Raw genomic sequence first — 14,127 nt, 5'->3', positions numbered from 1 at the left:
TTTGGAATTTCAGTTTATCAGCTCTCAACGGGCTAAACACTAGCAATAATTTCTTCTCGTTTGAAAAAATAAATCTTTTTATACACACACACTCATGGTGTATCTGAATGTTCTATACAATTTGCCCAAAGTTGCAGCTTTTCCTGTTCTTCTCACTGTAAACATTACAATTTGGGCAAGATGACCCCTAGTTGTCATCTCATGGTCCTTACTCTCTTGCTTTATTTCAGATTTCAATGGGACTCTAACAAGGTGTGAGGTCTCCATACAGGATCAGAGCCTTCATAATGGAAGCATAATCAATCAAAACCCAGAAAACTATTTATTCGCCTTTGTAACATAACAAAACTTATTTAAACTGAAGTGGTGTTAGGGTGTGGGTGAGAGACAAAATGGGGAAAGATTCATACCAAAGAAACCCAGACATCAGTTTTCAGCATAGGAGGGGATTCTGATGGATATCTAAGCCCCTGGGAACAGTGGGGTTAGTAGCATAAGTTAATAGGACTTCGCGAACTCTGCAGAGTTTACTTGAGGAAGGAGGATGTGCAGGGTTTGGGAGTAATTCAACCCTTACAGAGCCATATCAGATCAACTCAGACCCTAGAATGAGACAGTCACTTCCTGCCTTTCTGGTTCCAAGGAGAAAGCCCAAAAACCTTTAACCTGAGAGGTCTTTAGGGGGCTCAGGAGCGCACATTCCCTTCCCCCAGTAGCAATGGGGAAAGGTTTATTTCTGCTCTTTATTTCAATGATCGTTCTTAGCATTAAGCAAACGGTTTTTCCGAGTTGTTAAAATGCAATACTGGAAGCTAGCACTGGATGGTATGTTTTGTTTTTGTAAGGGTTGTTTAAAAGGAAAAGATTTGGGAGAAAAGGAAAGTCAAACAATAAGCTGACGAAAGAGGGTACCTATACCCTGGCTATAAAAAACTGCATCTAACTCCTGCTAACCAGAATTCTCCATCTAACCCCTCAGTGTACAGATGCCAGTGATATGCATGTTAGAAGTACTAGAGATGGCACTTACTATGATAGATTTGTTCTGTTAATGCTAAGTAATATGGCAGTAATAGAACTCCCATAATTATTGCAATACAGAACAATCAAGGCATGATAATGCGTTCATAGACCATCTATTTACATCAGAATCATGTAGGTTTTTTCCTTTAAACACATTAAGCTACAAGTATTCAATTCCTAAAGAAAAGGTCCAAGTTTAAAAAAAAAGATGAACATAAGAACGGCTATACTGGGTCAGACCAAAGATCCATGTAGCTCAGTATCCTGCCTTCCACCAGTGGCCAGTGCCAGGTGTTTCAGAGAGAATGAACAGACAGGTAATCATCAAAAAGAAAAGGAGGACTTGTGGCACCTTAGCGACTAACAAATTTATTTGAGCTCAAGCTTTCGTGAGCTACAGCTCACTTCATCGGATGCTGTAGCTCACAAAAGCTTATGCTCAATGAATTTGTTAGTCTCTAATGTGCCACAAGTCCTCCTTTTCTTTTTGCGAATACAGACTAACACAGCTGCTACTCTGCTCTGAAACCTGTCAAGGTAATCATCAAGTGATCCATCCCCTCTCACCTATTCCTAGCTTCTGGCCAGCACAGATGTAAAGCTCACTAACTTTTTGTAGTTCCACAGACAGCACAGTCATATCAAAGTGGATAGTTTTCTCTTTCTATTTTAATTTGACAAACTGGTATGAATAGGTTAGTTTCAAATCTATTGGAATTCAGAAGGATTCATATTAGTTTTCTTTTTATTTACCTACTAAATAACTGATATAGTTAAAGAGTAGTTCTAAACCAGGAAAAACTGACTAATAACGGCAATGAAGGGTTCATGTTTATTGGCTCAGTAGTCTCCTGACCACGTTTATTCCATTCATATTAAAAAATCGTTTAACTTGCTGGGAAGATTCTCCACATGGAATTTAACTGGCCAATCTGTTAATGATGTGTCACTAGAATAGAATTTTGCTCATACTCTCATAGCACTGCTGTGCCATTATAGGGAGCTGGAGTAAAGAAGGAGAAAAATATTTTTTCCCAAAAAAGTGCACAACTCTAAATACCCAAGACGCAGACATATTGAGTAAGGTGATGCCATTTTACATAGTTCCTTTCCTGGCCATAACCCAACATTAAAACATTAGGAAATTAGTAGTGAAAATTTGAGGTTAAAGTCTGAGGGAAACTTCTAAATGTGGGTAAATATTTAGACAAAAATAATGCTCAGCGCTCTCATTTTTAAGGTTAAAGATGTTGAGCAATGTTTCCCTATATTTGCTTAGAATCTCCCTTGATTGTGTGGCACACATTGTGATTTTTCTTTAATAAAGAATGTACCATGCATAATATCCCTGTACAGACTGGGCAGTTTGCACTCAGTTACTGCTTGCAAAACAAATCCCTCAGAATTCCATTACAATAGTTTATACTACACATGCAGCATTCACATTTCGCTGATAATTGGGTCTGTTTTGAATTATACTACAATTTAGCTTCTGTAGAAATTTGAAGTTAAAAAAGAGAAACAACAAACAGCATTTCCTTTGACAATATTTAGTATCTCTGAATATTTCAGATATGTGTCTCCTAGCGCTTCATATGATCAATGGTACTTAAAAGGTGCCTTTCAGTTACATAATAAATATTTCTATTGCCATTGGTATTTTTCTCTATCATTCCATATTTGTAATAACTTAATATATAGAGTAATTTAATATATTTAGAAACCTTTGAGCAGATACATTGCCCAACTCCCACCCCAGTCAAACATTTATTCGTTTTCTACTACTAAAGTAGTACTTTAGATGCATTTGTGGAGAAAGTTATCTGGAGACAGGTATCAAGACTTGTGTGAAGTATAAAAGGATAGTTTGAATTTGAATCACCACCGCTGTAAATGGCATCAGTAATGAAAAGTATAAAAATGAATATATTTCCTTTTGTTACAAGGTATCCGACATTCCACAGGAGAGAAAGATACACTTTGCACTATGTTTGGCTTTGCTCTTCTTGTCAATAAAGTCAGATTGTCAGTTATTCTACAACAGTTTTATTTATTCCAGTTTATGTATCACCACCCATATTTTCCCCACCCTTCTGCATCGGTGTTGCAACACTGTCTTTCAATAGATTTGTTCCTTGGAGCTCCATTTTTGTTTAGACAGTTTAAAAAAAAATGGTTAAAAAGAGGAAGTCTTCAGATCTATGTTTCATCTGCAAGAGGTAACTAACCAGCATGTTAAGACACCTGATTGATAGACTTATTTCTCCAGCACAAAGTGACTGAAGTATTTGTAACTATCGTGCTTGTGAAGTCTCACACTGAGAATTGTCGGGTTGGACAGCAGAGAGGTGCTACAAGAGTCCATAGGTAGAGTAGGACACACACCCAACACGATGCCATCTTAATCCAGAAGATGGACCAGGTTCCATTGAAGAATTTTTCAATCTCAGCACTTTCATAACTGTTAAAGAGATGAAGGGAAAAGGTGACAAGAAATGCAGTAAGCGGTTACACTCACCGTTCCTATTTTAGATTTGTTTCCCTCTGCTCATTTTGAGACACTGACCGCCAGCAACCTAATTTTGATCCTGGGAGCAAGTGAACAGCTCTTTGTAGACTGGGACCCTGTTCAGGTAACAGCCAGGACAGACCTGCATATTCTCTCCCGCTCTCAACCAGGAGGCAAGATGTAACCGCTCCAGTTTTGGGTATTTCAACCGTACTCCCCACATTGAGAGCTGTCCAGTAACATTACATGAATGCTAAGATATTTCCACCTTGAAGTTTACTTACTGGAACCAGTGTGTTACTGTCATCATCACGTAGAGAGAAGCCAAGAAGAAAACAAAGTGGAAGTAGGCATAGCTGTATACTGTGCCTCTCTTTTCATCATATATTACAGTCTGACCGCCCCTTTCTTGAACATGCTCTTCAGTGTCAGCTGTATGAAACAGGGAACAAGAAGTTGTTTCACACAAGAATGAAAACAGTGATAGAGTTCACATCCTATAGATCTAATTAAAAATGAACAATTTTAGGCCCAGTTCAGTTCAATATCCTTATCCAGCAGAAAACTTAAGCATACTCTTGACTTCAGGCACATGCTTAAGTTGCATTGAAGTGAATGGAATTTAAGCATATGTTTAAGTGTTGTCATGAATTCAGGCCTTTAACTTGATCACAGGATCCTGAGCTTCCTCACTTTGTATATCCATGGATTACTCCCTTGCTGATACCAAGGTGAGAGTCCCAATACCACTGGGTCTTCTGAAAGAGAGGGCAACAATTGGTACTCCATTTGTTGTTGTTCCTACACCCAGGCAGAGAGCTAAGACTCAATACAGGAGAAGAGCACAGAATGCTAAGCACATAAATCTGGCAGCGACAACAGGACACACCCTTTCTAAAGTATGGTAAGAGCAGCTACTCCCCTTTCACACCTTTTTTTATTTCATATAATGCAAGAGGAGAGATCAACCACACAAGGATGGAATGGAAAAGTATTTTAATTTTTTTAAATGACAAAATTGTATAGATTTTAAAATAAATATTTAAAAATAAAGCATTCCAGAGTGGTCTTAGTTTTTGAATAATTTTTTCCAATGCATTTCATGCTGCTGAAGACGTTTCAATTTCCGCAGAATCTAGGACACATGCACCTCTGTATATACTGGGCCTTGCCTTAGTTATACTCTTGTGGTTTGGGCTAAAAGACACAAGCAATGCTAAGCAAAATGTATAAGGAATGCATAGTTACCATCTCCATCTGGTGCACAGCAAAAGCAGCAATGAGCTACCTACAAGGCAGACAAAGTTAACAGAGAAACAGATCAGCAGATTAAGTCAGCCTATTGTGCCTAAATTACAAATACTAATTTATAAAAACATTGCTTTGTATATTTGCAACAGACAGACAACACAACTAAAGCCTCAATCAGGCTTAGACAAGCAATTTACAGCAATACAACTTTTGGAAGTTAGGCAGCTACTCTGTCTTCGTGTTAAACAAACATTTATGGAGAAATACACTGCATGTATCTGTTTTACATAATCTAAGACCAATATTCAAATGACAAGAGGGTAGTGTAGCTACAGTGGAGTAATGCTGTAAAATGACTGTGTACTGTAGTTCCTTCTTCAGACCTAAGTCACAGGTGTTTTTAAAAGTAACATTTCTTTATAGAAATGAGAACGTAAGGAATATTAGAGATTCTGACTACATTCAGCAAGACTGATTATACAAATATAAGCATCAAACTTAAATGGACATTAGCAAGGTTGGAGCCAGCAGTAGTAATCTTCATACCATTTTATGTAAGCAAGGGTTTTTGTTGTTTTTTTGGTGGACAAGTCTCATTTCTCAGTCTAGAAGCTAGTTCTTCACTGTGGCACACTGACACTCCTGAAATGCATTTCAGTACTGTCAGCATGTTTTCCTATTTCCACTGCCTGCTAATATAGAACATTGCACTTTAATTGTGTGTTTTCCCAGTATTTCTCTTCTTCTGCACAATTCCACAAAATATGTATTAACTCTGCATTTTCTATATTACATCTCCAACATCTGTTGTTCTCGGATATGTTTCGGTTTCATTTTGCGGGAGGTGGTGTTCAGTTTTGGAGTCTAATAAAGTATACATACCAAGAAATTATGTTGTACTTTAAGATTTGTGATCTTTATACTTCAATTTAATAGATAAGGATTTTCACACTCGCTTTGTATGATTAAATACTCTCTAGATGCAAAAGATGACAAAAAGAGTAGCAAAGTTCCTGCTTAAGAGATTGGCTGAGTTTATTGAAACTGGAGAATAAATGCTCTTCCTATAGTTTGGTTTAACAGGGTTCTTTAAGTTAAATTTGGACAAGAACTATTGCCTTTTGCTTCCATTATTATTTGGCTACATCAAGATCCTGAAGCTAATGCCAGGCTCCTTCGAAGAAAGTGTTTTTTCTTTAGATACACGTGTCAGAAATTCAGGCCTTGCACATTAAGTGATGTAATTAGTACTGTTGGCATGCATACAAATAGGCATTCAGAGCAATTAATTATCTCTAGTTTAGGTACAGAAAGACTTTCTGTATAAATAGATGCAGCTGCAGAATTATGTTTACATTTCTTGTCAAAAGACAAAGGCCCTTTATCTCAGGGAAGACAATCAGAATGGAATTAATTGGCCATTGCCAGTCATTGCTTTATATTCACATGCAACAGTCCCCACATAACTCTTTAAAACCAAGGGCTTGTCTACACTTACATTTTATAGCGCTCTAACTTGCTGGCTCAGGGGTGTGAAAAATCACCCCCGCCCCAAGTGCAGCAAGTCTGAGCGCTTTAATGCGCTAGTGTAGCCAGGCTCCGAGCGCTGGGAGCTGGGCTCCCAGTGCTCGGAGCTAATCCCCTCGTGGAGGTGGATTACCAGGAGTGCTGGCAGAACTCTTCCCCCCAGCGCTCGCGCGTGACCACACTCACACTTCAAAGCGCTGCTGCGGGAGTGCTCCCGTGACAGCACTTTGAAGTTTCCAGTGTAGCCATGCTCCCAATGATTTAGCAATAACTCTACCGTTGAGTGCTCTAGTTAAGCAGTTCAACCTTTTCAGACAAATAGACCAGGGTTACCAGGCTAAGACTGGCTGTGCCAGCCAGTGCCTTCCGCTTTCCATTCAGCAATTTGCATTCTAACATACAATAAAGCTTAAACTGCTTCAAATGAGAAAGGGGGAGGGATAGCTCAGTGGCTTGAGCATTGGCCTGCTAAACCCAGGGTTGTGAATTCAATCCTTGAGGGGGCCATTTAGGGATCTGGGGCAAAAATTGGAGATTGGTTCTGCTTTGTGCAGGGGGTTGGACAAGATGACCTGCTGAGGTCCCTTCCAACCCTGATATTCTATGATTCTAATTCTCACACTAGCAAGACAAGACTGGGGTCTGAAGCAACCCAAGCGCTACTGTGGGTCAAAGTATGCACAACTGATTGGTAAGGAGGCAAAAAATGTGCACTGGGATCCTGTACAGAGGGTCATCATTAAGGTTGTGTGTCCATGTGCCTAGAGTACCAGGCACACGTTTGAAGTACAGTGATTTTGCAAAATGGAGTGCTAATAATATCTATTTAATATTCAGCCATAAGCAATAGTTACTATTTTTCAAAGATCTATATACGAGTACTACCTGCATGTATGTTATATACTCAGTTAATTACTGTAGTATTTTTATATACTTATCTTTATATATACTTTTAAATACTTATCAAGAAGGCTAGAAACACCACTTTTTAAAGATGACAGTATGAAAGCTTAGATTCTGTAGAAAGTTTCATGATACCCAGAAAGAAGCTTTTACAATACATAGGATCGGCTCTAAGTCTTGATCTACAAAAAAAGCTAAATTTGAAGTATGTAGCTTGACCCACTTAGATAGCAGAGCACACAAATTGAGTGAACATATTGGAAAAGCTGATTTATATTTTTTTTAATGCTCAGAGATAAGTGGGTTGAGTTATTTTGCTCAAGTTTTCCCACAGAATTCACCTTTGGGGTAAGACCAAACATGGATATTTCTATCTCAGATGGAAGCTACAGCCACTAAAACAAGGAGACTAGAATGGAAGTGGGAATTCAGTCTTCCATACTGGGAGCTGACAACATCTGTTAGACATTTGTGAAGCGAACAAATGTAGTATGCAATAGAATGGCTTATTTTTACCATATATAGCATGACAATGGGGGAAGAGAAACAAAACAAAGTGTGTTAGTGGTTTTGGGTGGGAAGAGATTAAGAAACCCTGATGTGGAACACTAATACTTTTGATCACGTTTTACTACCTTTGAATTTTCTCAACTGCCCTGTTCTGCAACTAAAATATAATGATCTCATCTTTGCCTATATTCCTAATAAATATTGACATTTCTGCCTCTAACTGAGAGGAAGTGAGCTTCTGGAGAACAGTTACATCCCAGTTTAATGCAAGCTCTCATCACAGGAAGTCTGCCGAATGCTAGAGAAAAAAACTGCAAGGACAGCAGCATACTATTTAGACAAATTAGGCAAGTCCTCTGAGGGACCAGCAGGAGCTGTGAGGAGTCAGCCCAGGCAGTAAAGACTCAGGAAATTCTACCTTTCCTGACAGGAAGAATATGTGGCATGTGAATAGGCTTTTTACTTAGCTATCTGTAACAGAGTGGCTTGCCCCTGAAAGCCTGGAGTCAGCCAACCCTAGTTATTCAGAAGGCACACCTGAGTAGGGATCAACTGATTACCCTATTAAAAAGCAGCAGGAAATGGGGGGGGGGGGCAAGAAATGACGATGTGCTCAGGGAGAAGACACCAGCATGAAGCTGGAGGGAGAGACGTCAGCAAAGTCCTGCCAAGGCAGGCAATGGCAGCTGGAAGTGAGCAGGCTCCAGCAGAGAACCCTAAATTATCAAGAAGGGACCAGGCTCCAGGTAGGGAATTTGGTATGAATAGGTTAGTTTCAAATCTATTGGAATTCAGAAGGATTCATATTAGTTTTCTTTTTATTTACCTACTGAATAACTGATATAATTTAAAGAGTAGTCCTAACCAGGAAAAAACTAACTAATAATGGCAATGAAGGGTCCCAGGAAGACTGGGAGCACAGACTTGATGGGGATTTGAGAACTTTGGGGCTGGATTTATTACAACAATACAATCATTCCCAAAACAAAGAAGGGCATTACTGAACTACAGAAGTGTTCAATGGAGTTCTTCAGGGGGCCTGAAGAGGGGAAACAGAAGCAGAGTCCTGCAGAGCCACTTGTGGCCACAAGGGGTTGCTCAAGAGGCAGCTAACCCTTTTATACCATCCTTCTAAGTTCTGGTTGCAAATTCTAAATGAACAATACATACAATTGGAAGAAAGACAGCTTGAAAGTGAGCCCCGAGATGGTATGGTGGGAAGAAGCAGTTTGTTACAGGGGAATAGTTAACTCACTTCAGTTTCAGGCGTTGCATATATTCCTCTCAGTGCTTCAGAGCTTGCACGAGTTGTTGAGGTCAAACTAGGATCAAAGAGAAGACAGCACCATAACATGCAGCGTAAGTATGTTTCCTGTGATGCTGAGAAATTTCATGGGGAACGTCTACACTGGCAGAAGGAAGTGAGCCTCCCAGCCCAAGTAGTGTGCTAGCAATAGCACTGTGGATGCTGTGGCTCGAGCTGCAGCTCATGCTCTCAAGCCCTGGGCCTGAGCTTGGGTGACTAGGTCAAATGCCCACCAGAGCCACAGCCACACTGCTGAGTTTAGCATGCCAAGTCAAATGAACCTAGCACAAGTCTGTGTAACCCAGGCTGGGAGTCTCGCTCTCAGCTGCAGTGTAGACATACCCTAAGGGTCCAGTCCCTCACCAACTGAGGTAAGCGATAACACAGGATGTAAAGTCAAGTGCTAAGTCTGTGAAAGGTTTATTCTGTACAAGTAGAAATCTACAGGACAGATCACCACCACCAGACTCATTCCATAATCATGAACTTAAAAATAAACTAGACAACTTCTATTAATGTTATGCCACCACCCAGCAATCAACATAAAAGCTAAACACACTGATTTGCATTTCAGAACAGGTTCTCCCTGATATGCATGACAGGTGTTTTGCCTTTCCAGATTAGTTTTACAGCAATTACTTTGACCGATTCTGTAAACAAAGACCACAGTCACAGCCTTGCAGATGAGACAAACTCATAATATTTATAAGCTATTTGCTAGGAAGACTATTTATACCATTATTCTATTTCCTGTAAAATCTTTTTGTTGGGGGAATCCTTCCCAGTTTCCACCCAACTTCTCTCTGAAGCCAGCTCTTATCTTGAAAGAGGAAGGATGGCTATGTTACACAAACTCTCCATGACTCATACTGAAATGTTAACACAGATCTCTATCTAGGTACTTACATGGACCCCAGCACTGTAGTAAATGAGCCACTCTGAAACGTTAAGCAACATACTCTACCCCTTGTTTCCTTCCCACCATTTAGAGTGTAGGTCTCATACTGAGGAGGAAGCCACAAACGAGTTGCTCATTTAGTTCTGAACATGGTGTATTTGTGGTTCTGCTCTTCCTGAGAGAATGCTCCATAGCCTAGTTTCAACTCCTCTAAAAAGTCTGTCTTCCACACTGACAAATCTTTCCCTATTGATTGAAAGGTTCATTGTTCCAGTGGAAAGTAGACTTAATAGGTCATTGCAATAAATCAAACCTGGATTATCATGAATATATGGAATCATGGCAAGATCCATGTCTGATAGGAGTTACCAGGGTAGTGCGGTTTCTCCGGATGGGAGGACTTGTTGCACTACCTCTTCTAAGACAGCTATCTTGGGGTGGCATTGGCATCAAAGGCCAAATTCTTGGATGATGGAGATTTTGAACTGGACTCTTATTCAGTGCGGAGCCAATGCAAAGATCAGTGCATTGTAGTTACAGTTACGTGGCAACTTGTGTTGCGAAGCAATTGGGAGTTTTTACCTGGTACATTCCTAAACAGGAGTTGCAATAATATAACCCAGATACCACAAATGTACAGACTGCTATGCCCAGATTCAGGTCTGACAGGAAATACCAAGGTAGGCTGGTTTCTCCAGATATTAGGACTGCCCTACCTTGTTCAAATGCAGTCTCAATGCCACCCCCAAAGAGGTGCTTTTAGAGCAGGATAAGAATCTGACACACCTCCCTCTACACATAGATTAAAAGGTTTTGTAAGGGATTTCTGCTTTTTAATACGATGTGTATTTCATATAATTTTTTTAAATGGGCATGTTATTGCTGTACCAGAGCAGGTGTTTACTTGTATTTACGTTCCACACATCAACATTTCTTCTTCAGCTGAGCTAAAAATTTTAAGAATAAATCATAAAGCTATTAGAATTTCTTTAAAAAGACTGCTGGTAAAAGTTCTCTCTAAACAAAGTGTCTTTCACTAGATTATTAACACCACCCTTTCTATTACTGAACATCAATATTAAAAAATTAAAATAAAAAAATCTAAGTTGCAGTTGAACCTCAGAGTTATGAACTGACCAGTCAACCACACAGACCTCATTTGGAACCAGAAGTATACAAACTAGTAGCAGCAGAGATTTAAAAAAAGAGCAAATACAGTACAGTACTGTGTTAAATGTAAATGACTTAAAAAAACAAAAAGAAAGAAAAAGGAAAAGCAGCATTTTTCTTCTGCATAGTAAACTTTCAAAGCTGTATTAAGTCAATTTTCAGTTCATTTTTGAAAAAAAACAAAAAACAAAAAAAAACACACCACACAACCGTAACGTTTTGTTCAGAGTTACGAGCAACCTCCATTCCCAGGGTGCTCGTAACTCTACTGTTTGGTTTTTTTGCATTTCTCTCATGGACAACCAAATAGACTAATCTGTTTTAGGAGGGCTTCTAGTCAATTTCACATTCAGAATCTCAGACACTAGCAGTGCTTGATCACATACATATGAATGACATAACAATTCATTATGCACATTGCATTTAGGAAGTTTATTAGACTGGGGTCCTTTACATGGGTGGTGATGGATGGAAAGCAACACCACACTATCAGCAGTATGCCACACAGTTAAAAACCACAACTATGTCCAAATTACTATCAAGAAAAGCTACTACTTGGTGGTACTTTCTGTAGAATTTAAGACTTTGTGGAAAAGTGATGTTTCTGGTCTTGAAGATTAAGAAAGTTTTCAAATGTGAACAAAGGCAGTGTTGTCTTTCCGCAGTTAGATCCATTAAGCCAGCTATGTCTGCAGACTCAGGAAGGCAATGCTTCACTGGTTCATGTTTGGAATTTCTTCCACCAGTAGATGTGGTCCTTTTCATAAAATGCTAAATCATCATTAGGTTTCAGGGTTGCCTATTTCATCACTGATCATTTTAGAGAAGAAACATCCAGCCACTCCAGGACTGTGGGAAAGTATGATCAATCAGATTAATTTCCCTCCTTTCGTGTAATTCTAGCTCTAGAAATTGCTTTGCATTTGCATTGCACACATTATAAAATCTTAATCTGTTTGATCCCCACATTTTTTTTTTAAGTTATCTTACTGTACATTAAAAGAAAAAGACTTACCAAGAATATAAAATGCAACAAAACAGGAGGGTAGTGCCCAATCCAGTAACCAGGTTCTCATCTCTGTGCAAACCCTGGCTAAAATCAGGTACGCAGATTGTAATGTTCTTACGGTTCTCATCCAGGACTTGAAACACAAAACAAAAACAAACATAATTAATAAGTTCATTAGACTTCAGATTAAAGAAAAAAATTAGTTTCCCGAAACATCAAGAACATTTTGGTTTTTTAGAAAGATTATCTAGGCTGGGAGGCTGAAATTAGACTTGCCAGATGTATTGGTTCTTGAAGGGCAGAACTACAATAAACTTCAGCACTTTGCTGGCTCACCGGGACAGAGTGGAGAAATGTCAGGCCCTGGGGTAGTTCTTAAAATCCCAGTTTCTCTGCTGGGCTGTTCACCAACACTTCACCTCCCCACTATTTTGGAGGGCCAAGTGACAGCTGAAGTTTAAAATTATACATACATTATAAATGTGTTACTGTTTGTAAAGCTGGGGCCACATTATCCTGTATAATGTCTGTTTAAGACAGGGGAGTTTTAAGGGCAGCCCAAGTGCCAAATATAGGCTCAATGAGGTCTAAAATATGGCCTGTGGCAACTCTACTCCTGAAACGATGCACTGAGGACAAAGAACTACACTGGTTATGGGCATATTTTATTTTAAAATGTATGCAAATTAGCTGCTGCCCTCAGGTTCCTGGCAAACTGCCAGCTAGTCCTTGGTGTCACAGAGTAGAGGTTCTCTTGCTTGATAAATACATTTGCTTTGAGCCATATTTCTAATACCTCCAGCCCAGTGCATGCTCTTGCAAATTCAATAATTTTCTTGCCTATAAATTGGGTCTTTCATTCAGATTTACCAGCTTGTATCATTCTCCAACTCTCCTTCTGACAGGGGGACAGCCGAGACAGATGAAAGCCTACACATCACTAAGTCCTTCCTCACAGTTCCTTTTCTAGTTAGTGCTATTCTAGTAAAAAGGAGGCAATTCTTACCAAGACTAGCCTAAATTGCAGAGCTTAGAGCAGTGGTGGGCAACCTGCAGCCCGAGGGCCGCACGCGGCCCACGAGGGTAATCTGATTGCGGACTGCAAGACATTATGCTGACATTGACCATCTGCAGGCACCACCCCCTAGAACTCCCAGTGGCCACAGTTCGCCGCTCCTGGCCAATGGGAGCTGTGGGAAGCAGCGGGCCGCAGGGATGTGCTGGCCGCTGCTTTGCAAAGCTCCCGTTGGCCGGGAACAGAGAACCGCGGCCACTGGGAGCTGCGGGGGATGGTGCCTCTGGACGGTCAACGTCAACATAATGTCTCACAGCCCGCAATCAGATTACCCTGATGGGCTGCAGGTTGCCCACCACTGGGTTAGAGGAAAGGCTTTAGTGCAATTCATCTGAATCACAGAAATCTATTTTGGAGCTTGGAAAATGGCTCTGTTCACTAGATTCACCAGTCTGGATGGATTCCAAAAAGAAATTCCTTGAGAAAAAAAATGGAGACAAACCAAATTTTAAAAGAGCTCAACGTTAGAGAAACTATAGCAAGGTTTTTTGGCATCTGGAGATGCTCTGTAAATATGAGGCACAATGTGCTTGAATTAGCACATGAAGAAGTACAAGGACACCCATATCTAGTTAGGATTAGATCTTAATTTTTTATACTTCGTGAACAGCAATTGTAGTCCTACTCAAATGCTCTTGAAACAAAAGATTTGAGAGTAATTTTTCACATGAAAGGGAAAATGGGGTCAAAAACTAAGTAATTTGCTTTGTTAACTGGGAGCATGGAACCAATCTAGCACATCAATTATAGGTAGGATCCTACCAAATTCACGGCCAGGAAAAACACGTCACGGACTGTGAAATCTGGTCTCCGACCATGATATCTGGTCTTGTGTGCTACCCTATACTATACAGCTTTCACAGGGGAGACCAGCGTTTCTCAAAATGGGGGTCCTGACCGAAAATGGAGTTGCAGGGGAATCGCAAGGTTATTTTAGGAGGTTGCG

The 14,127-nt window shown here is 39.9% G+C and overlaps 1 protein-coding gene and 1 long non-coding RNA gene across 4 annotated transcripts in view; one reads left to right on the top strand and one right to left on the bottom strand.

The window, feature by feature from the left end:
- The first annotated feature begins 97 nt into the window (after nucleotides 1-97).
- On the top strand, nucleotides 98-3,186 carry LOC122460441. The gene is made up of 2 exons (XR_006281747.1): nucleotides 98-1,340; nucleotides 1,561-3,186. It is a non-coding gene; the product is annotated as an uncharacterized LOC122460441 (long non-coding RNA).
- The window catches only part of SERINC5 (serine incorporator 5), a 60,234-nt gene continuing 49,288 nt past the window's right edge, over nucleotides 3,182-14,127 (bottom strand). For 2 of the 3 annotated variants that reach the window (XM_038402346.2, XM_043515357.1), the window contains exons 8-12: nucleotides 12,113-12,239; nucleotides 8,979-9,045; nucleotides 4,781-4,820; nucleotides 3,817-3,964; nucleotides 3,182-3,484 (exon numbers count right to left, since the gene is read on the bottom strand). In XM_038402346.2, coding sequence (XP_038258274.1) covers nucleotides 3,337-3,484; nucleotides 3,817-3,964; nucleotides 4,781-4,820; nucleotides 8,979-9,045; nucleotides 12,113-12,239 — 530 coding nt within the window. In that variant the 3' untranslated portion in view covers nucleotides 3,182-3,336. Of the gene's footprint in view, nucleotides 3,485-3,816; nucleotides 4,291-4,780; nucleotides 4,821-8,978; nucleotides 9,046-12,112; nucleotides 12,240-14,127 lie in introns of those variants that run through there. The other variant, XM_043515358.1, reaches the window with a different exon arrangement.

The sequence above is a fragment of the Dermochelys coriacea genome, chromosome 5 (genome assembly GCF_009764565.3).
Source record: "Dermochelys coriacea isolate rDerCor1 chromosome 5, rDerCor1.pri.v4, whole genome shotgun sequence".
NCBI lineage: Eukaryota > Metazoa > Chordata > Testudines > Dermochelyidae > Dermochelys > Dermochelys coriacea.
Note: the sequence above shows the minus strand (reverse complement) of the source record. Positions and strands in the feature narration are given on the sequence as shown.